General features: G+C 40.4%; 1 protein-coding gene and 1 non-coding gene across 4 annotated transcripts in view; both read left to right on the top strand.

Moving 5' to 3' along the window:
- Nucleotides 1-4,185: 4,185 nt before the first annotated feature.
- TRNAG-GCC (transfer RNA glycine (anticodon GCC)) lies at nucleotides 4,186-4,256 on the top strand. Its single transcript has one exon. It is a non-coding gene; the product is annotated as a tRNA-Gly (tRNA).
- A 202-nt stretch (nucleotides 4,257-4,458) lies between these two features.
- CRCP (CGRP receptor component) overlaps nucleotides 4,459-23,239 on the top strand; it is a 28,638-nt gene continuing 9,857 nt past the window's right edge. For all 3 annotated transcript variants that reach the window (XM_088530049.1, XM_088530050.1, XM_088530051.1), the window contains exons 1-5: nucleotides 4,459-4,484; nucleotides 6,903-6,939; nucleotides 8,307-8,405; nucleotides 11,251-11,345; nucleotides 22,575-22,632. In XM_088530049.1, coding sequence (XP_088386175.1) covers nucleotides 4,477-4,484; nucleotides 6,903-6,939; nucleotides 8,307-8,405; nucleotides 11,251-11,345; nucleotides 22,575-22,632 — 297 coding nt within the window. In that variant the 5' untranslated portion in view covers nucleotides 4,459-4,476. The remainder of the gene's footprint in view (nucleotides 4,485-6,902; nucleotides 6,940-8,306; nucleotides 8,406-11,250; nucleotides 11,346-22,574; nucleotides 22,633-23,239) is intronic.

The following is a 23,239-nucleotide window of genomic DNA, read 5'->3' as shown; positions in this document are numbered from 1 at the left end:
CAGTCCTTCGAGGGAGCTTAGGGAACGTAATCAAGATCCACCCTCCTTTTTCTTTCTTTGTCATTCTCTACTGTAGTCTCAGTTCTGCTGTCTACTCTTATTTTCACTAGGATACAATGCTGATCATTCTGTTATCACATTCCTTCCTATTCTTAACTTCTTCATTTATATTGCTTTTCGTGTCTCATTCATGCCTTAGGAGTATTCTTGTCCTTATTTTGGGGCTTTAACAGAAAGTTGCTGATGTGTTGGAAAAGTAGTAAGCACTTCATTTATAGCCAGAATGGATCGCGTACAGAAATCATCTTTACATCATGATGCTTGTGATATGGGCGCAAGGCTGGGAGATAGTCTGTGCAAGGATAGCGTGTGTTTCTGTCTGAAGATAGTGAACAGAACTTCCACAAACTAAGAAAAGGGCAAAGGGAGGGCTCCCAAGTGCTGTAGCCCAAGACTGGTAACGCAGTGACTTCATCTGAAGTAGTTTGTGATGATATATCCTAGATTTTGGACTTGCTGCTATTGAAATCACTTGTTCCACTGGATGCTATGGGATAGGACTGGGACATGAATCTGCAGCCATCTGCACCTGAGTATTATTCAGGAGGGACAACTTGCTTGGATTTCTGCTGTGTTACTTTTCATAATCTATCCCTTGGCTTCAAATCTGGTTAAGAAAGCAAGAAGCCTTTTTTGAGTGATATAGGTGTTTTTATTTTTAATAATCTATGCCTGATATTATACATAGTAATGGACGTATGCTTTCCTGTGGCATCTGTCAGCAGTATCACTGTGCGTTTAACAAATTTGATCAGGATTAGTTTGCTTGTAGTATATTAACTCCTGTCCTAGTTTGTATCTAGGAGATTTATTAATTCTCCTCCCATTTCTAGATGAAATAGGATTTCTTAAAGAGGCTTGGCATTTAGGAGCTTTTTTTTTTTTTTTTTTTTTTGGTAAAAACAGTGAAACAGCACTGCAAAACAGGTCTTCCAATGCACCCTGAAATGGATTCTCAGCATTACTATTTTCTCTATTCTGTTTTTGGTGTTTTTCCACTTCCATTTCCTGTCTTATTCTATCAGTGTTTTACTTACTTGGTGAAGTAGAAAGTTTATCCTTTAAAAACCCTATCCACAGCTCAATACCAAGGAAGCTCTGATGGAAGAGCATGATATGTTCCACTTACTTTTCTTCTGGGCACAGCGTCACAGCCTGCAGCTCATCCCCCTTACAGGAGTTTAATTGGAGTCAGAGTTTAGCTGCTTTAGCTGCTGGAGTCCAAAGTCAGCTTCGTTACTGATAAATGCTGTTGTGAAGAAAGCTCCAAGTGAGGACCTGCCTCTTCTTCCCCCTGGGAACTGCTGTGAAGCTGAGGTTTGCCCACTGCCCGGGCCTGTGCTGCACCACAGACAGACTCAGTCTGTGCCTGGTTTCCACCTCCATGAGTCTCACCCGGACCTGGACCCGGCTGGGCTTCATGGACTGCCTTGGACTTGCTTCCTTGCTACAGACAGGGTGAGCATCTGTGTGACCCTCACTGCCAACTCCGGCCCCGATCCTGACCTGGCAGTGCCATTCTGCATCCCAGCTCCATGGTGGTGCCAGCCTTATTGTCACACTCTGCTCCTCATCTGGCCTCGCTGCTCTGCAACACGCAGGTCATATATTAATATTCCCAGCTATGCTCTTTTCCAAGCTGATGTACTATGGGATAATGAGTAAACTGTGCACTGAGAGTTTTAATCAAATATATTTTAATGTCCTCAGAGGTTAGAATATTATTTATATTTGCTTTGTAATTACAGCCACATCCTTACTATTTCTTCTAGAGTGCCTTTGTGTTGGAAGATAGTAATGTGTGTGGAGTTCACCTCCGAAGGAATGCTGTAGTGATTTCTAGAAATGCACTATTCACCGTAGGACTAATTGTAAAAAACGAGTCTGATAAAGAAAGAAAATGACATAAACTGCTGCACTGCGTTGTCTTTAAAAACATTCTTTTTTAATTGTCATTTTAGTTTAGAAAAGGAGAAAAAGCACTATAGACTGAAAGTGCTAGTCGAATGCACTGTCAGCTAGGCTGGTGTGAAGAGGTGCTGACATTTTTTGTTAAAAAAAAAAAAACTTTGTTTAATGAATTTTGAATGTAAAAGAAAAAAAAAGACACTATAGGGTGATCAGCAAAACGCTGAATACAGTAAACATCTTTCATGACAAAGAATACAAATACCATGCAGATCTGCTTTCAATAGCAATTACTAGGCCCCCTGCTTTCAATAGTTAATACCGAGGCCCCTCTCTCACCAGCCTTAGTGGTTACAATCACAAGCCAATGCTTAAAATGTTGACATGCTAAGCACATTTAGAAAACCTATGTCTGCATTCCCTATGGATGGTGTAGCATAACTGTCTAACATCTAAGTGCAACAGTTAAAAACAAAGTCAACTCAGCTAATCACCCCTCCTCTCTTGAAAAGTTGTGTGTATGGATAATGATCTCTCCTAGAGATTCCCCTTCTGCCTTGCATGATGTCAGTGGATTTCTGGCTGCTCTGTGAAATTTGCAACAGGGTGTATGTCTCCATAGGGAAAATATGTCTTTAATGGAAAAAAAAATCGAAAGCCATTTAGAGAGGTGTATGTATTGTGCTTATTCTTCCCAGCGGCTGGGAAGGGATATGGGTCATCATGGATGCTAAATATTTTATCAGCGAAGGCCTGGAATGAAACTTTTGGAGAAATACTGAAAATATAGATGGTAAACTGGATTTGGGGCAGTAAGGTAAAGAAGAGATGCTGAGGGAAAGTAAAATAATTATGTGTAAGATTTTGAACCTATATCTAAAGAGAATGATGAGGGGAGGGCAAGGATTAGTAGATTTAGCCTGGAGGTATATTCTTGAAAGAAAGGTGATGTCCTTTCCATTCTTTTCTTCCCTTTGATCTAGCTGGGAGCAGGAATCTAAGGCAGTTTCACAGACAGGGTTTGAAGCGTGGCAGAGAAGTTAGAGAGCATTTGCTGTGCCAGTTTTGGCCCAACTACAAGGTCAGTTAATCCTGACATGAAAAAGGACAGCATCCATCACATCCTATCCACTGATTCACGCCAATGGCTTTCGGTCTGCAGCGTGAAGACCTTTCCCCTGGCTCTTTTCCCTGAGGAGTCCATGAAAGGTGATTCTGGAATGTGAATTCATTTCCATCTGTGCCACAATCTGTGTATGCGAAGGGGTTCCATGTACCCAGTGATACTTTTGGGGGGTCTGCAACTGAAAAGGGTTGTCCAAAACCTTTGCAGTAAGTTTTTAAACTTTGTCTACCTCTTAGGTATCTGATCACGCTGGTCCACCCCAGTGCCTGTGTCTCCCACGGCTCTTGCTTTGAAGACTGCCCTTGAACCAGATGGGTCCAATCCTTCCGAGACCCGGGTGAGGAACACCCTGGAGCAGAGCAACGTGCCAGGCTGAGAGTTCCTCTGACTTGGCTCTGGAGGGAAGACTGGGTGGTGAATTTTCTGCTTTTCTGTGAATTTTCAGTGTTCAGTTTTCTCAAAAGTGAAAAGAGTTCTTGCGATATGCAACAGCACATATATGAAAAGAGAAAGAAGTTGTAACACTGATGAGCCTGGTAAGATATATGCACACGTTGGTTGGGAACAAGACACTGCGGCTTAGCCCTAATCCCCCTCTAAGGACACGTGCTTTCAAAGATGGCTGGAGAAAAGCAAGACTTACACCATTATTTCAGCGTCAGTGTTCTATGTGCACACTACTAGAAATTTGGGCTGGAAAGCCCTCTGAAATACAAATTTCTGCTTATCGTCATTGTACCTAAAGGTAGTTAGTTTTCCAAATCCAAGTAGATTTTCATTACACGTTTTGCCCCATGTGCCATTTTTTGTACTGAGCTTTCTGCCCACAGTAGTTGCTGTTCTGCAGAAGTGCAATCTTTCTTTTAAAAATACAAAAGATCTATTGCAAAAAAAAATCTGTATTATATGCTATTTTCTACACAACCCAGAGGACCTGGTGGGCACATCTGCTTTAAACTGCCGTGACAGGTCATTTACTGCCCATGATGGTTTTTTGCCGGTGTGGATGTGAGAGCAGTTGGGTGCAGACAGTGCAGAGGCGCCTCTGCCCAGGTGGAAGTGCGCAGCCGGGAAGAGCTTTATCAGCAGCAGCATTGGTGGTTCAGTGGTAGAATTCTCGCCTGCCACGCGGGAGGCCCGGGTTCGATTCCCGGCCAATGCAGTTGCCTTTTTTTTTTTTTTTTTCCTTCAGTTTTTCCTCCTGCTTCCTATATTTTTACCTCCTTCCCGGCCTCCAAACCCTGTTTCCTCTCCGCCCCGTTCTTCCCGGCGCCCTCGCTCCCCGGGCGCGCGCGGGGAAGGGAAGGGGAAGGTGGAGGAAGGTCCCGCCCCGGGCAGGCGGCGGCCGTGGCGGCCTCAGTGCGCAGCTGCGGGGGGACAAGATGGAGGTGTAAGGAGGAGGCGGCGGCGGGCGGGGGGCAACGGCCGCCGGGCTTGCGGCGTGTGCGGGGGGCGTATGGCCATAGGGGCCTCGTGCGAGGTGGCGGGGGAGCTATACGTGCATGGGCCTTCCCGCAGTGTGTGTATGGGGATATAGGGATATGGGTCTTTGTGCAGCGTCGTGTAGGGGTATACGGGCCCTCCCTTGCGTGGTATGTGGGGGAGATAGGTATACGGGCCCTCCCTTGCGTGGTATGTGGGGGATATAGGTATATGGGCCCTGGCACACTGTAGTGGGTAGTGGTGTGGGTATATGGAGCCTCCTGCAGTGTGTGAGGAGGTATAGATGCCCCCACAGCGTGGGGTGGACATGTACGGGCTCCTGCGCAGCGTGGTGCCGGGGTACAGGTGTAAGTGCCCTCTCCCAGTGCGCACGTGTGGGGTATCCGTGCACGGGCCCTCCTGCCGCGTGTCGGGGTGCGTGCGTGGGCGCCCCGCGCAGACACGGGGTCCGCGGCCCCAGCCCCTCACCGTGGCGCGGGCCCCGGGGGCCGAGCTCCGCTGCTGGCTCTGCAGAGGCTGCTGAAGTGTCTCTTTGGTTGGGAACAAGACACCGCGGCTTAGCCCTAATCCCCCTCTAAATCCACGTCCCCCTGCCCTTCCTGCCCCGGGGGACCGGGGCACCCCCTCCCCTTCTTTTATTGCGTGCCAGCAAGGCAAAGCAAAACCCTCTCTCTCGCCTAAAAATATGCCCTAGAATTCATGCTTTATAAACTTTTTCTTCATGCAAGTTCTTTTATTTTTTTCTTTAGCGTTTATGATAGGACAGAAGAAGGCAGGTCTACTTTATGAGCACTGCAAAGTTTTTGAAACAGTAGTTTGACGGTTCGTTTGTCAGTTTGTAATTCTGGTGTTTCAGCACAGCAAAAATGCTTGAAGATTTGAGGTTTAGGCGGGCTTGTGGTTACTGTCCGTTGTTACAAGGAGAAACAGGCATTTTTCTAAATGCCAAAATGTTTCATAATTATAAAGGAAGCAATTGCCTTCAGTTTTAAAATCAATATCCCAGAGACTTTCTTCTTGCACAGGAACCTATTGCCTCTGTGTGATCATCCCACTCATTTAATTGAAAAAGTCTGTATATTTAATTCTTCCGTAGCAACACTGTTTCCAACACAGAATGTCCTTGATCCATAGGGATTTCCGTAGAGAGAGCCTGAATGCACAGATTCTGGAGACTTGCACTGACCTCACAGCAAAAGCTATATGGTTTGTGTAACATGAATGCAAACTAATGCATGTGTGAGCTCACTTGCTGTGTTTCGCCCCAGTCAGCTGAATGGAGTTTGAAGTTCATCTCAGCATATTTTAGAAGGTCCTTTTCATTTAAAAACAATGCTAGAACCTGTGGAAGTTTGTGGACGGCGTTTAACTTGTTTGAAAGTGATGAACGCGGCAGTTCTATTGAAGCGGCCGGCGCTGCTTGACAATACGTTGCACCTTTTTTTCATATGTGGTTGCACAGACCTGAGAAAGGCTTTTTTTTTTTTTTTTCCTTTTGTATGGTAACTTTCTGTTGTTGCGGCTCTGCTGGCTGTTTGCTCAGCACGTTGCATTATTCGCGCAACGTATGGGGTTTTGAGTCAGTTTTTAACTCCCTCTCCTTTTTTAATTAAAAAGATACAAAATTACAATATCCTGTAGTAATAGAGCCATGATTAATTAAGAAATCTGCTTAACTCCAGGAGAATCCAATTAGTCTAGCAAAGAAGGTGATTCTTGCTTAATTGGGATGGAATTGGCAGATAGTTTGCCTGGTGGAAAATGGGAAAGTCGCAGCCTTGCTGTGCTGAGACATGAGTAGCCACGTAAAGATTGAAAGAACAAATAAGGAGTAAATGCAAGATATTTCCGTTATTCAGTATAGTGTGTGTGAATATAGTGATGTCCCTGTATATATGTATATTACATATGCGTTGTAATACAAATAGCCATTTTTCTTGTTCTTGAGAAGTAAGTAAATAATGAATGTTTATGATCTTGTATTTTTCCTGTCAGTCTCATTCAAATAAAACTTCAGATATTTTTATATGAGGAAGAATCAATGAAACTGGGTTTTAATTGATAGAGTGCCTGAATAAAAGGCTGTATGAAGGGACTGTGTAGTGCAAGTGTATTGTGATTTATGGGATGAACTGTGCAGAATATGATGCAGGTCTATGTAAAAATGAGGCATATGATATGTAAAAATATTTTTTTTTTCGAAGGTGGAAATGGTTTGATAATAGTAGAACTACAAAGCAAATTTCTTGATGATGTTATGAAGAAGGAAACTAGCTTTGAAAAAAGCTCAAAAAAGAAGATTTTCGGTTTCATTTCAAATATAAATAATTCTTCTTTCTTTTTACTTTTTTTTTTTTTTTTTTAGGAAAGACGCAAATGCTGCATTGCTAAGTAACTTTGAGGTAAGTTTATCTGCATCCTGATTTTAAACCATCAATTTAATGCTGCAGTCAGCCACTTGCACCTTGCTTTTGAAGTTGAAAGGTGCCAGTGGCAGTCAGCAAGACCCACATGTGATTTTTTTTTTTCCTCCTTTGATTTTGTTTTTTAAGAAAAATATTTTAGAGAAATACTGGAAATGTTTTCACATGTTTTATTATTTGGTTTTGGCTCTTGTTTTATTATTTGCTTGGTCCCAAATTTATATTTATTTTCTCTCACAGGAGGAGCAGAATTTTAGAATGTCAATAGCTTCTACTTTTCTTCTTTATGCTACTTATATGTCATGAGTTTCCTGAATCTTCTTGCGTGTGGTGATTCGCATTTTAGAGTTTGACTGTGTTTTGAATACAATTATATATTTGGATAAGTGCCCTAGACTTAACTGTTGCTCTGACTTCTGATGCCTCACATGCAAATCCTGAAAGTTATCAGTCCTGTAACCAGATAGCAGTGTCTAAAATGCCTTTTTTTTTTTTTTAATTTTGTCTTATGACAAACCAATATACCACCAAATAAGTGATCTGCAAATCACTGGAGTCTCTTCAATGCTGCAGATAAAATTTCTTGCAAAAAAAATCACGCAGCAGAGGTAACTGCTCTCAGAATCAGTGTTTCATGTTTAACTTGAACTTTGCAATCTGCAGAATTACCAAGAGCCTCCAACACATCAGTGCATAGTTATATTAACACCAGTGCTGCTGGATATGCAGTTGCACACCCTTGGTTGCTTGGTAGTGTTTTTTTAAAGCTTTTGGGGTGTTTCCAGAGAAGATTAGACTATAGCAAGGGTGAGGCAGTTTGCACATCTGCAATTAACTGTGTTAATTTTAAATATTAGCAGGAGCCAAGGATGTACAGTGAGCTGCTGACGTGGATAATGAAAAGATTTCAGTGTTTTGTTTACAATCATCATCATTTTTAAAATAGTTTCAATAACTTAAGCGCTCTTGCTTAGTTTTTTTTTTATTGCTGAGATTTGAAAATTGCACAGCTGTTTTATTGTAATTCAGAAATAAGTCTTGAGATTTTTTTTTTTTATCTTGAGCCGCATCTGTGCATACAGCAGAGCACACTCATCGGGCAGATATTAGATGAGTTTTGATGAGATACTTGGACAGACACGTCTTGCTTAGGCCATGCTAGTATTAAATGTCCGTTAAAAACATATACAGAGAAAATAGGAAGCATTGCAGAGATCATTTACTGCAAAATCAGCTATGCTGTTGAGGCATGTTTTTAATTGCTCTTCAAAATACTTATTTTCATAAAACTAAGTCCTCTTTCTATTTACTCATTTATTTATTTACTTTTTTAACACCTTCCCCAGGTGTACCAGTTACTTACTGATCTTAAGCAGCAGCGCAAAGAGAGCGGAAAGAACAAGCAGAGCTCTGGCCAGCAGAACCTCAACACAATCATGTATGAAGTGAGTACAACTGTGAATCTCCTTTGCAAGTTAGCACAAGCAAAGTAATTCTCATCTCAAGATGTTCATATTAATCACTGTGGATCATATTTATCCCATTGACAAGTACAGCAAATATATATATTTTAGGGAGGGGTCAATTTTCATTATCCGTGGCCACTTTATCAGGCTAACTGTGCCATAAGTGCTCGTTCCCTGCAGAGACAGCTGAGTCAGGGTGGTTTATTCACTCAGCTGTAATGTGCCACGGTATCAGAGCTTTAGCATTTCCAGGATCAGCCCTGGTTTCATTTTCTGTCCCTTGTGCGTGGGACAGAGCGTGGACTAGCCAGCTCTGTGGATCTGTGCTGATCACGCCGTATCTCCTTGTTTCTCCCAGTATTTCCTTCCGGTGGGAACACGGAGCAGTGCAGTACTGGGTCCCATGTGACAAAAGTGGGTCCATCCTACAACAGCACTGGCTGTACTGTTAGAATAAAACTGTCTTATCCAAAGAACTGGAGTGGGAATCTACTGGCTAACTGTTGCAAAGCCACAGGGTTGAGGTGAGCAGTTTTAACTGAGGACAAAATTTTGCTCTTATTAAAATCTGTTGCACACCAAAAAACCCAGCTATTTTAGCTGTGGGGAATTTTTGTTTTCTTTGTTTGAAGGTTGGCAGTGCTTTATCCCACTATGATATCAACATCATTTGGACACCAGTCCAGCAATAAATGTTATCTGTTGCTAGGAAGAGCTGAAAAAAAATACAGAAATCAACATTTTTAAGATCTCAAGTTAGTTTCAGAAGACAATAGTGATCCGACCTCTTGTGTCCATGTCTGAGAATTACATGAGTGTCCCCATGACTGGCAGGAAGCTGAATGCAGTTTGTCTTGCTTGCATGAGTAATCCCATTGATCAGGGAAACTACTCATGTGAATAAGATTTGGCCTAGGCTTTGTTTTTATTTTAGTTCTGGCTTTGTTTGAAAAGGTATGGAGCTGTAATTCCTAAAACTCAGATCCAGCAAAATAGAGGCTTACCAAAAATCTAGTTTAAATCTTTATGGAGACTGGCAGTCTATTCCTCTACTTCTTTGAAACAGCTGTGGAAGACCCTGTAAGTATTTTTATATCAGAATGCACCTTAAAATTTTAACTCTCTTATTGTATTGCGGCATATTAAATGCCAATGGGGTGCTCTTTTTGTACAGGGAATAACGTTAGTGAAAAATCTAGACACTTTTTCCTCTATATTTCTTATATTACTGGAAGAGAACAGGAATTTGAACTTAAGTTGTATTGCTCATATTGAGGATGTTTTCACAAGCCTCATTCAGGCATGTATCCACTCGTACTGGAACGACTAGATGAAGCTTACTGAAGTGGAGCCATATTTTGATATATCTGGCACTTTAATTGGCTTGAAATTGCAGAAAAAGGCAACCTGTAACAGAAATGACTCCCATAAAGTAATTAAAACCATCATATTTTTAGTGCAGTAATTTTTATTTCAGTCATTATTGGTAAATAGTAATACTACTTTATCTGAAAAGGTCAATGAGAACTTAGCAGAGGCATAGTTATTAGATAACTTTTTATATTTTAAGTATATAGCTGCATAAACCTGGTCATTAAGAATGCCAGTGATACATATTTCATCTGATCTGTATCAAGTAGGGTGAACCATCCTGTGTTGTTGAAGTCTGTTTTCATTTACTTCGTCTTTTAAAATGAAAATATATTTTAATGGAAATATACTGGAAATATATTCTGTATTTTCTTAGTTGCCATATCCTAAGAGAGTCTTGCAGATTATTTTTTCCCAGCATCAAATTATTTTCTCTTCTTTAAATACTGGTGTAGCTTTTTTGACTTCTGACTTTTCAGATACTTGCTTTAAAGCTTTTTTGAGAGTAACTATATATGTAGAAGATGACCCTCTACATGTTATGCATTGAATTATCTGTGCATATAGCATCATAGTGCACATTTGTGTCTTCTTCATGCTTCTGCTCTAGATCCTGCATTGTTCATCTGCTGTAAAAAATATCTTTAAATCTTAATGTATACAAGCTATGCAGGATTAAGAGAAGATTTTATTCCCTAATTCAGATAATGTCACTACTCTTACAAATCCTGCAATTGCTGATACGTACAATGCAGACACGAATGTAAATATTTCTGTAACTTTTCCAGCTCTTATTTCTAAGGGTTATTATTTATCTTTCTAACACTATTTTCTTCATTTTGGTGTCTAATTTAAGCAACATTCAGAAAAGTTCTTAAGCTACTACCAATGAAAAGAGTGGAATTTGTTTTTCTTTTAGTAGAGGTCTATAGGCACATTTTTTAAATCGGCTCAAATTAGTTGATATATTTCTTATCTGTCTACTCAGTGTTGTGTTTTAAAAAAAGCAAATATAGCATCTGCTGTGAAGGTTAGCTGGGCTGTATGTAAAAAATGGAGCAAAGAAGTTGTCTCAAGTCAGATAAAGATTTCTGAGTAAAATATGACAATTTTCTTGCAGATTTTTAATGGCAACCTACTTAAACTTCCTCTATGAAATTAGGAAAGTGTTGTCAAATAATGTTTCTAAGAAACAAGAACAGACAGATGTTGGAAAATCCTTGCTAGTGCTGGGCAGCTTGAAGATATCGATGAGCTGCCAGTGAAAGTATTCTTGATACTGAATTCATCAAAACGTGGCAGAAGATGATGTTTTCAGGGTGAATAAATACTCTAAATTGACTGCAGATCTTTCTGACTAGTCCCAAAGAGAACTTCCAAAAAAGAATTTGTTTCATAGACACCAAATGAGGCCAATAATAGGTGTGAAGTAATGTATACCTTCCTCCTGCAGACGCTGAAGTACATATCAAAAACACCATGCAGATACCAGAGTCCTGAGACCGTAAGAGATTTCCTCACAACAATGAAAGGCCATAAGCTAACCAAGTAAGTAGAGATGAGGCTTTAAATAAAAATATACATTCATGGGAATATTAAAAAAAAAAAAACACCATATGTACAATATGATAATCTGGTTTTGATTAATGTATTAACATATTCAAGTTATTTCCCACACTGTAAATATGCTCATCCAAATGTCCTTCCCTGCACTCATGCTAACACCTACATGTGTGAATATTTACTTAAATAGACCTGTGCTTGCCAGTGTATTTCTCAAACAAATTCTTGTCAGTATACATGGTACAAGCACAAAGTAGAACTTATGAAGTGCTTTATGAGGAAGAACAGTATAAGATGCAGATGACTTTTGAATAGTGTGAGAGAACTGAGATGAGAACAACCTGAATTTATTATCACCTTTCTCATTTTTATGAAATTTCTTAAGCAAAAAATGTACTTGTTCCTAGAAGTGGAAGAAGATAACTATATATTGTAAGGATATAAGTGAATGTTCTTCCACAGCTAAGTTTTACATGGCTCTGTGAACCACAACTGCTTCACATCATCTCACTTTAACTAGTGTTCAGCAAACTAGAGGTTTTCGTCTTTTGTGTGTGTGGTCTTTATCCAATGCCACTCCCTGCAATCCCCTAGGATTTCGAAGAGGTGTACATTGCTTGATTGACACAGTATATTCAGGTATCAGATATTTTTTTTCAGCTTCCAGGAAAGCTAAACTAGAGGCTATTCTTATTTTAGGAAGTCCTGAATAGAAAATCTGACTATTTTCTTTTGCAGTTACAAGAAGATTCAAAGGTCTTTAAAGGGCTTTTTTATTTATTTTTTATTTTTTTCCCTCTTTGTCAGTGGTATAAATGCACATTTACAGGGCTTCAAACACACGATCCTTTCAAACCTCTCTTCAGAGTGTGAATGAATCTGTCAGAAACAATGAGACCAAATGTAATTGAATCAGTGTGTCCTTCTTCAGATAGCTTTAATCAGTCATCTTTTTGTGAAAGGGGGCATTTAAAGCAGAAAGTGCAAAGACTTGGTTGCTCCTGAATGGCTCCCTCTTCACCATGAAGGGACAGTCTATGCCATAGAGACACTGGCTGCATTTTTCCTCTCTGCTGCTTCTCGAAGGAGTTCATGCTCTAGGAAGGAGCCTTTTACTGCTTTAGTTGCCTCACAAAAGAAGAAATGCAAGTTGAGAGCATCTGGAGAGTGCAGTGTTACAAGGCGAGTGTTTAGCCTGCCCAAAAGCATAGTAATTTGAGCAGAAAACAGGTTCACTCAGCTGTTTCAGTGTCTTTTTATCATGCCAGCACTCTAAAGATATTTGTCAGAGCATCCCCTGCGCATTAGCAGCTCTGATTCCAGCGTTGCTCTCATTGCTGACTTCGGAGTGTTGCTTGGAAGCTTTGTCATGAGTATTGTAACTTTGCTTGTACTACCTTCTTTTATAGAACTGAAATTGCCGGGTCAGTATGTCAGTGTTTAGTCCTCATAGAGCTCATCTTACACAGCAAGATACTACTAATTTATATAACAGGCAGGCTATCATTATTTTATTTATTTTTTTTGACACAGAGGTCTTTAGTAAGCAGAGCATTTCCCCACACTTAAACTGGAGTGATAGTATAGAAATGAAAAGGGTATCTTAAAATTCATAGCAAGCATATCAGATTTCTGGTACTATATGTATCATTGAGGTGAAATAAGCTTGCTCAGGACATGCAGGACAATGGCTTAGGAAAGCAACAGAGAAATGCTGCATCACAGCAAAACAGGAGGAAGTTAAAAAGACAGAGTGGGATTTTTTTCAGAAGTCAAAGAGCTTTTTCTTCTAAGTCCCATTTCTGAAATGCCTCCTGATAGAATTACTGAGAATTAGTCCAGGAGCTCAGAGTTAACACTGATGCTCTTGTAGAAAGTTGTGGGAGCTCTGCTATTGTGTGTGAGATACCTTGACTGCTTCTGATAGCAGCATGGTCAGTCTCAGAGCGAAGCACTAAATGACATGGGGCCAGAAAGGAAGAGAATTCCAGCCACAAGGTCTCCTGCCTTGCCTAGGTCTCTTGGAGAAGGTTTTCTACCCAAATATTCACCTGCCCTAGTCCTGTTTGTGAGCTCTGATAGTGGGATGAAATTCTTACAAACTTTAAATGAGCTTTTGGACTATTCAGGCATCTCTATATGGGTGCCAGAAAGTTCCTTTGCTTTTAGTTGTCATCTTCTGTTGTTTTCTCTGAGCAAGATCTGTAAATAAGAGAATTACTTCCAAGTAATTTGTAACTGTGTAATGACAGAAGGATGAGAATGAAGAGCGAGCCAGTAGTTTAAATTAAAAAAATAAACAGCATTTATGGCCTGTTAGAACTCAGATTGGACTGTGATAACTTCATCACTTCAGCCTCTTTTGCAACTTTACTCCTAGCTAAAGAAAAGAAAAAGAACTTGCCAACCCTGTGCTTGCCATGAACTTTACAAAATAAGAACCAGAATTGTTTAGAATGATCTTGGCACTTCTTGTTTCCTCTAATCTTTTCCACTCAGCCACTCCAAGCTAGAGGTATCGGAGCCATCTGGCAGCCACTTCTCACCAAAACCCAGAAAGCATGTGGTGTGCAACTACCATATAATACGTTTTATGTTAAACATGATTGCCTCCAAAGAACTCTTGAATTACCCTTTGGTTCATAACCAAGATCATTTCAACACTCCTCTACTTTTAAATAAATAGGATAACTGAAGGTTTTAATCGTTCCATTCTGGGGGGTGGAGGTGATGTCTGTATGAAAGGGTCCACTCGGGGTTTCATTCTGGTTAGCTGGTGCAACACTTTCTTTCTCTTTGAAAGGGAAGAAGCTGTGACATTTGCCCTACAGAACTTGCTTAACGGATCTTTTCAGTGCAATAACTTTTCCTCCCATGGAGAATAATGAACTCCAGAGTCTTTGCTACTTCCATGTCGAGTGAGACATTTGGAGCATAGTCTTAGCTGCTCACATGCTGTCTGTGTTACGAACAGTTTTTCAAAGATAACTGATTTGATGCGAGATACGTGGAAGATGATTTAGTATTGGCTAAAGTAAGATAAAGGTATCATTTGCTTAGTGTGTGTTCTCTTACTGGGGGTTGCTGCTATGTTTGTGAAAGTGTGAACTCGGTTGTGGTGGGTCTGATTATTTGAACTTCTGCAGTTGCATGATTTAAGAGCAAACTGTACTTTTAAATACCATTTGATTGACCTTTTAAATAACTCTAAATAATTTCACGCACATAGGGTTCCGTTATCTTCTTCCACCGTATAAACAAATTCTTCTGTCTAAGCAGTGAGTGCCTAGAACTCCACTACCAGCAATTTCTATTTTCTCTTAGCAAGTGGAGTAGAGACTCTGGTTAAAAGGCACTGCTGGGCTAAACCACAAGCATTTATGCTGCTCCCTTTGCAGGTTAAATTCCTTGTTATCTTTCTGCATCTAATTGAGGAGAAAACCATTAAGCAGTGTTTGTGCTACTAATTAGGCTTACCTTATTTTCTAGTACTAAGACTTTGAAAACAGGTCACCAGTTCAAGGCTTTTAACATAGGGGAATTTGCAGCTATGTGTAAAAATAATAAATAAATGATGGATGGATGTTGAGCTCCCTTTCCTGGCAGCATGTCATTGCGGCTCCCAAGCGCTAGGTCGTGCTAGTGTATGTCAAACTTTCTGGGTAGAAAAAAAAGTCCTTTTTCCTAGAAAAGATAAAAAATAGTGATTACTAATGTGTAAAAACAGCTTGTATTTTTCAGTTTCAGCCAGCTGTTTTGCTAAATGGAGCAATTTTAAAGCCATCTAAGCTTTTATTCCATTTCCCTGATATAGTCGAACTATGGCAAAGCACAGAATTTTTTTTTTTCCTAGTCATTAGTATTTCAGTAAAATTGAATCTGTGGAACAGAGTTTTTTTTTTTTTTTTTTTTTTTTTTAATGAAAAGGCTCTGAACTGACATCACAGGGGATTTTATTATTACCTTGTTGAGGCCTCAAGCTTTGGCTAAAGCTTCAGTACAGCGAGCCATGTTGTACTTGGAAATACAGAATGCTGCAAGTGGCTGATTTTTTTCCAGCTTTAGTCCTCTGGAATGGCTTAATATTTTGCAAGCTGGTGCATCCCATGAAAAGAATGTTTATTAAGCTGATGCTTTGTAATTGTGGTTATATGTAAGTTGGCTCTCCTTGTATTTCTTCCTCTTACTAGGTTAGATCTAGTTCGAGAATAATCACATTTTCAATCACTGCATAGTATTTAAATTTTGAAATATGGATATAAACATTGCCTTTAAGTCAACATGCTCAAGGAATTACTGAGTTGAAAATCAATAGTACTTTTAGAAAGTATTTTCCCTTTTTACTGCCAAAAGCTACAACAAAGGTAAACCTCTACAATAACAAAGACTCAATTACTTAGTTGGTAATTTTTGTCTCCTCCCAAGCTTTAGAAGTGTATATCCTACAGCCAAAGGAGGCTGGTACTCCTATAGCAACCCTATTTAATACTGTCTTGAAAACGACCACTGTGTTTCCCACTCAGTCAAAGGATTTGAAATTAATCCTTTGATATATAGCAGCATTTCCACAACTTTTTGGGTTCATGTACCATTATCAGCCTTCAGAATTAATTCTGGACAACTGTTCCTTCGCTGAACTTCAGAGGAAACACGTGCTACGAATACTGCCCAATACGTTTCTTCAGACCACCTTGAACCGTTCCTGCCAGGTCCTGTTTCAGAGAAGGTTTTATACAGGTTGTGTCGTTCGACTCAAGATCCTAGAATTTCATTCTTAAATACTTTTAGCTAGTAATAAAATAGTGTTGCACACACTGTTGTTGTTTTAGAATTTTCCCAGCAGCTAAAAAGCATGTGTGCTGAGGATAAATCTGCCTCTACACAGTCAAAAATGTTTCAGACTTTTTCTTAGCATCTGCAGATGCACTACAGCAATTCTGTCTGCTCAAATACTCAGTGATACTGCGCACAAGAAGCAATTTTTGTGTTCTAGGACAGTGTTTTTGTGACCTTGAATGTGGAGAAGCCCAACATCCCCACCTCCTAAAATATACACTCTTCCCTCAAATCACAACCTCAGTTTGATTTTCTTCTCCCAAAACTGCGTTTTTGCTGCCTGCAAGCTGGGCTTTGTGTGTCCCAAAGGCAGCTCTGTCTCCATCCTCCCTCAGCTGGAAATGCAGAGCTTGGCACTGGCTGTGTCCCAGCCGCTTTGGATGTGGCCCAGAGAGGGGAGGCTCTGCTCAGCCAAGCAGCAGTGATCGCCTTTGTGGGAGCCTGCAAAGTCTGCATACAGGTAATTAACTCTGATTAGTGTCATCTTGCTTTTTTAATTATTTATTTTTCTTTGTGGAGGGTGAGAAAATGGCTCTCTGCTGTCACTCATGTTATTTTTGTATTTATTCATCTCTAGAACCAACAGCTTTAGTGTTTCAATCAGTATTACTAAAATGCAGTCAGTCCAAAATTTAAAGAAGCCAAAAAACCCAAGTAGCAAATGAGGCACCTTTTGAGGTCAGTTATCCTGAAAACATTCTTCATCTTCTGCTTAGATAACTAGGATAGTTATCCTGTCTCTTTAGTGAGCAGGAGTGTGAGCATGCATTCTGTAGAAGGATTTAAGGTGGAATCATTTGAACAGGAGCAAGTTCCTTACGTGTTTTAGATGTAATGAAGCATGAACAAAGTCCAGACTCATCATGTCTGTGTCTGTATGAAATAGTGCAGGCCGCACTGATGCAGATAGAAACCAGTTCAGGCTTGCAGGATTCGCTTTCTCTGAAGCTTACTTCCAATGGACTTGTGAGTATTTGGGTTCTGATTTCTGTACACAATATTAAGAAATTCTAGAAGCAGACTGATTCTAGCAGTGAAGCTTTCGTATCGACGTGAGCAAAAGTCAATGGAGGGGCTGCAGTGCGCGTTCCCTGCAGAGAGAGGCTGCTCCCTGCCAGTGCTGGGCTAAGAATTCCAGTTTTCTATTGCAAAATTGAACTTCCAAGCTGTTTGGTGAGTGCTCGCTTCAAAGGGATGCCAGAAGAACCCTTCTAGTGCCTCCATTCCTTTGGAGCAGGAAAGGTCAGAAACTAACTGGGGAGAAGAGTCTGGTGCAAAGCATCAAAAGGGTCCCCTGGGCTGGTCTCAGATCACGTCCTGGGAGCAAAGGTCTTGGTTCAGGCAGGGGGAGAGCTGCTGGCATTGACCTCCCCACTAAGCAGATGTTCTATCTTGCACGCATGCATGCTTGGTATTTCCTAAATAATCTTGGCAGCTGCATATTTACTAAACAAAAGATAAAAGGTAAAATATTACTCTCACCGGTAGAAGGAAAAGTATTTAGCAATGCTGGTATCTAGTGTACCTGTACCAGTATCAACATATTTGTTCACATGACCTCATTTGCCCCCAGCTATCCCTTTGTCACCTTGAAATCTTTTGCCAAAATAAAACAAATTACATTTTCGGGATGATCCTAAAATTGATCAGCAGGTGACTGTCTGGGTACAACTTTGCAGATGACATTTAGGGAATAGTCGGTCCTTTCTCTGCTCAATTGCATTGGTTAAATCATAAACACATAATGTTAACATGTCAAAAGGTTGCTGTTTTTTCAGTGTGAATTAGTGTTTACAATTTCTGGCACTCTACAGCTCTCCTTGGACATCTTCAGCTGACAGAAGTCATTTATGTGGCTTTGGCATCCTGCTGCTAATTCATTTTTGTTGTTTTGTAGTCATTTTTTCCAGCAGGGAGCTTTGCAGATCAAAAACTGGCATGACATTTTTCAGATAACACATTTTAATGACCTACTTGCAAATTCCTTCTCATTCCGAATATTCTGACTGATACTGCCTTTGCAGAAATAATGTTCTTGAGATCAGTTTGTCCTGACTCTAAAACTTCTACATACTCCCTAATAATTTATAATGATGTTAATGGCTTATAAAGCAGAATGTCTCTGAGGTGACCTTTTCTGCTTTGTCCTGTAATTCTTTTCTTCAGGAAAGATGAACAGTTTTGCTAATTGATTATTTTAGTAGAGATCTATAATTGTCTTCTGTTGTAGTCAGCTCTACCAATAAACTCTTCTTAATAAACAAGATGGACCTTATCTGTTCTAAAACAGCTCTGGATAAGCTAGATGCCTGTTCTTTAGCACAAGCGTGATGTGGCTCTGAGTGTTTGATTCTGATAATTTGCTGTGAGTTTTTGTGTAAGAGGGTAAGTGTTTTACAAGCAAATATCCTTGTAGCTCTGCTGGGAGAGCTGCAGACCTTATGTCTGTTGCAGGCGTCTGGAAACTGAGGCACAGACATGTTGTGCTTGGCCAGGGACCGTAGAGCAAATAACATGGAAAGCCAGGATTAAAACTGCAGCTCCTGCAGCTCGGGCAAGTGCTGCAGGCGCCAAACCTGCCTGTTCCCTCGCTCTAGAGGAAAAAGCACTGAATCTGTCATACATTTATTCAGATGAATTGGCCCGATGCTTTGAAATGTTGTTGTCGAATATTTTTTCCCCAGCTCCGGGAGGATTTATGCTTTTGTGTGTGGTAGAGGTGTCTTTTGATACATTTTTACACGCTTTGACTTTTTTTTTCTTTGATTCCTTACGTCTCCTGCTCTCAATTTTAGTTCTGGGCTGAAAGGACTTTTGTCTAGTCAATATTCAGGTTCTTGTTTCTGCCCCTTTCATGGCTCGTTACAGCAGCATCTGTAAATACTTCATCTTTCTGACAGCGAGGCAGCCAACAGCGGTGACCTCAGCTTGCTTTTACATTCAGCAGTGCTCTTAATGGTGTAGGTGCTGTTGTAAGGATCAAGGTGCTAAATAAATAGCTATAAAGTGACGAGAGAGCGGAGGCACATTCACCGCTTTGCGCTGCTTTGGCTGTCATCCTGTGTTCTTGCAAACCGAAGCAAACAAAGTTATCTGGGTAACGAAGCTAATTCTGCGAACCGGTTTAGTCATTGGTGTTTCTTAGAGAAAACCTTGAAACCCCTATTAAAATATTTGCTCTAAGACATGTATGTAGGCACTTTTACCTTAAGGAGCAAGTTCATGGCTCTGCTTGTAAGGGCAAATTCTGATGTTCAGGTAGCAGCATCTTCTCTCTTCTCCCACAAAACTCCCCTTACAGGTGCATGTGGGATCAGCATCTGTTGCGGTTGTTGGCGTTCATCCATGTGCCAGACATCACTTCCCTGCAGCCTTCTCCTGAAACCTGAGAAAAATGATCTGCCATGGTTCTGCAGAAGTAGGAAAGAAAATTAAAAGGGTAGGATGGTGCCCAAAATGTTGGCATTTGCTTTTCCAGAAGATGTGTTGGGCAGTTTTGTGGTTGTTTATAATGAAGGCTTATTTTTCTGTATTTTCAAGGCCTAATTCCTTATACGCTTCTATAACTTTGAAATGCAGAGGGTAAACAATAGGTCAAATTTAAGTAAATATAAATTCTGAAAGACTTGGAATTATAGAAAGCTTTTATGTGTTAAATTGGTATATGGGAGGATTTCTTGGAATTTTCCTGGTGTCAGTTATTTTTTATTTCTCTAATGCCACATTTAATTGTAAGCTTATCTTCTAAAGTTGAAAATCCGGATTAGAATCATTTTCCGACAATTTACGGAAATGGCAGCAAAGTGACTCAGGGGCCAGGTGGAGCAATTGACATTTTTTTTTTCCTGTTTAGGATTTTGTTTTAATGCTAGCGGGCCAGGCCTGCAAACACTGAGCTGTGTGTCATTGCCTGGAGCCCGTTTCTATCCTTAAGGACCCTGAATAGACCTCTCCAAACCTTCCCATCTAACTAAACCCACTGCTTTGTATCAGCAGAGCAGCTGTTTGAACCCAGCATCTCACGGGCTCCCATTTGCATCACTCCTCCTGTAGAATCGCAGCCCTTATAGGTGAAAAGGGGCCCGTTAGGTCATCCGGCCTTTGGTAGCGCTGGATTTTTCCTTCAGGAAGCATCAGCCAGGAAAATTTTATGCTGCTGCTGCTCATTTCGCGTGTTCAGGGGTTAAATGAAGGGTCTTATTCCCAGTCCAGCTGCCTGCAGAAGTATTAAATTTGCTGCCCCTTGATGCATGTGCACGCATACATGTGGGCAGCTGGGCACTTGCCATAGGCTTCCTGGGGGATGGTGAATATTCCCTAAGCTCAGGCCTGTGGATTCTGGGGGTCTGAAGCACCTCGCAGCGTTGGGAGCTGTTGGCTGGTGCTAGATTTCAAAGGCAGCCGGCGTCGGAGGCCGACAGCAACAGAGATGGTATCTCCAAAGCACCTCGACCAGATGGACGGTGACCTGTTAGCACCGTACTGTTAATTACAGCGTCTGTTTTCTCCCGAAAGCTGCCAAGTTTTTCATTTGAAACCCCCCACAGCTCCAAGGAATTGGGGAGAAACTATTCAGAATCGATTTAAATATCCCTTAACGACGTCCTCTGAGTAGCACTAAATTCTAGGTTTAATTCACCACAGTTGTAGGTTGCTGCTGTATGACAAGCTGCAAGACAGTGTGTGTGAACTGAGGGGTTTCGTTTTAGCTCTATGTGCGATAATGAAATACTGCTCCACCACAGATGTCTGCTAGGAGAAGAGATGCATCAATCAAACATAACCATTAAGGGCTTTTTCCCCCAAAATGTGTGTTTAACTTCCTTTATACACTGTAGTACATGCCAAGTATCTGTTTTGCAGGGAAAATCTTCAGTGACTATATTTAATGCATTGTAGCTGTGTGCTTTTATTAAAAAAATACTGTTTTAGTGTTTCATATGCCCTTTTAAACATTTCTTACATCTCTAGCAGCCCCGTTTTAGTGTGTTTTTCTACACTGAAACACAAAGACCAGCTCAGTTCATTAGCTGTCCTGCTATTATGTGATCAGCGTTAATGTTTGGAGCTTCTGAGTTAATGAAATACATATTACTGGCCTAAGAAGCTGTTTGGGACCTTGCTGTTAGTGTGGTTTGTATTTCAATAGGGGTGAAAATTAATCATTTTTGACTGCAGAACTATTGCTCAAATGTTCTGGTTTGAATTTCATATAAATGCTTATTTGAGCACATTTTCCTCCCCAAAAGGAGAAACGTGTTTAAGTTTGTGATTTTTTCCCCCTCCTACCTCTATTTTAAATATCTATTTTAAAGGGGAGATATACGAGATACCATCATTTTAGGGGGAAAAAGTAGAGCTATTAGCTGCTAGGCTACAGTGTATCCAGAAAAAAATGCAGAATTGTGGTTCTGATTTTATTAGGAACTTTAACACTGGCTTCTTTGGTGCTAGGATGTCTCTCTGAATATTAAGATGTTTTTGTGCAGAAATATCAATATCAGGCTAATTTTACTGACTTCCCCCCTGCCCTTGCAGGCAGGAGAGAATGGAAATTGAGCTATAAAAAAATAGAGATGCAGCCCAGTTTGTATCCAAAATCCGAGCAGTTGATCCTGGGAAGTGCACGGCACAGAACTGCAGCCTGGATGCACAGAGCCACTTTCCGCCTTTGAGTGCAGGCAGATGGTGAGAAGTGTTTGAATTACTGTAGCATGAGGAATTGCTCCTTGCCAGGCAGCCTGCACCAAGTGATTGCACCTTTGCCACTCGTGAGCAGCTGGAGTAGGTTTTTTTTGACAGTTGCTGTCTTTTTTTTTTTTTTTTTTTTTTTTTACCTTGCTGGTTACACAACTTTGTGGTGGGACTGTGCAGTTAATCAAGTCACAAGCAACCTGGGAAAAGGACAGACTTAAACCCTGTGGTTTGCAGTCAGTTTATGTGGCCGAGTGTTTTCCAGCTAATTTTTAACTTCTTTGGTTTGGTAACTCTTATTGAGGTTGCTTCCACAGCACAAGACTCTGTGACCTTTTACAGCTCTTTAGCATTTCTGTACCTTGGTTAAACGAGTACCTGCAGGTTAAATAGTCCTCGTGCAGTAATGAATTAAAGGGGATCTGCTTTGCCACCTTAGGCAATAGGTGGCAACAGCAGTATATCTAGACAGATCCACAGTATATTCAGAATACCCAAATTATGATGGCAATTAAGGTATGAGACCACACAACAAAGCCAGACAAAATTATTCTTGGCAAGAGCTTTTTATCCATAAGTTATCTGGAATGCACTTAACATCTCATGACTCTTTTTTTTTTTTTTTTTTTGTGGATCCTCAAATTATATAGTAATTCAGTGTGTTTTCTGTTTTGTTTTAAACAGGGCAGAAAAGCTGCAGTTGCTTAACCACAGGCCTGTAACAGCAGTTGAAATACAGCTGGTAAGTAGCACTGCTCCTGACTACTCGAGGCTCTCAAATAAAAGCAGCTTTAACCTTGAAAATTCATTGAACAATGACTTTTTCATGGTCAGTGATTAAATATGTTGTTTTATACACATATTTACGTTCTGTTCTGCTCTGAGACCTCCCTTAGAGACTCGCTTGTCTTTCTTGCAGACATATTCTCCGCCCTTATGTTTGCCTCAATGTTGCGTAATAAAAACGCCTAACAAAATTACTAAAAGGTTAATTACAGTATTATGGGTAGAGAATATATTTACCTAAGACTTTCTTCTGCTGCTCTGTAACCAACTACTTCACTTGTTGGCAACTGCTGGAGAGGGATTTTTAATGCATTTAATGTTATAGTAAAACCAAACAAACTGAAAAAGAATGAGTAATGGCTGATATTGTGTTTTGAGCAGTTATATAGAATAAGAAACAAATATAAACAGGCTTTCTGATAGAAAGTAGCAATTGTCAATCTGATAAGCATAGCTTTGATGTAAACAGAGATTGTTGATAAATAGAAATGTATGGACCAATGTATGGACTCTGAAGCATCTCTGTAGGAATACAAAGTCTTACAGCAATGAAGAGATTATTA

Source organism: Tinamus guttatus, unplaced genomic scaffold (genome assembly GCF_059628265.1).
Source record: "Tinamus guttatus ecotype Peru unplaced genomic scaffold, ASM5962826v1 Tinamus_guttatus_pri_ptg000356l, whole genome shotgun sequence".
NCBI lineage: Eukaryota > Metazoa > Chordata > Aves > Tinamiformes > Tinamidae > Tinamus > Tinamus guttatus.
This window is presented reverse-complemented; position numbering and strand designations above follow the sequence as displayed.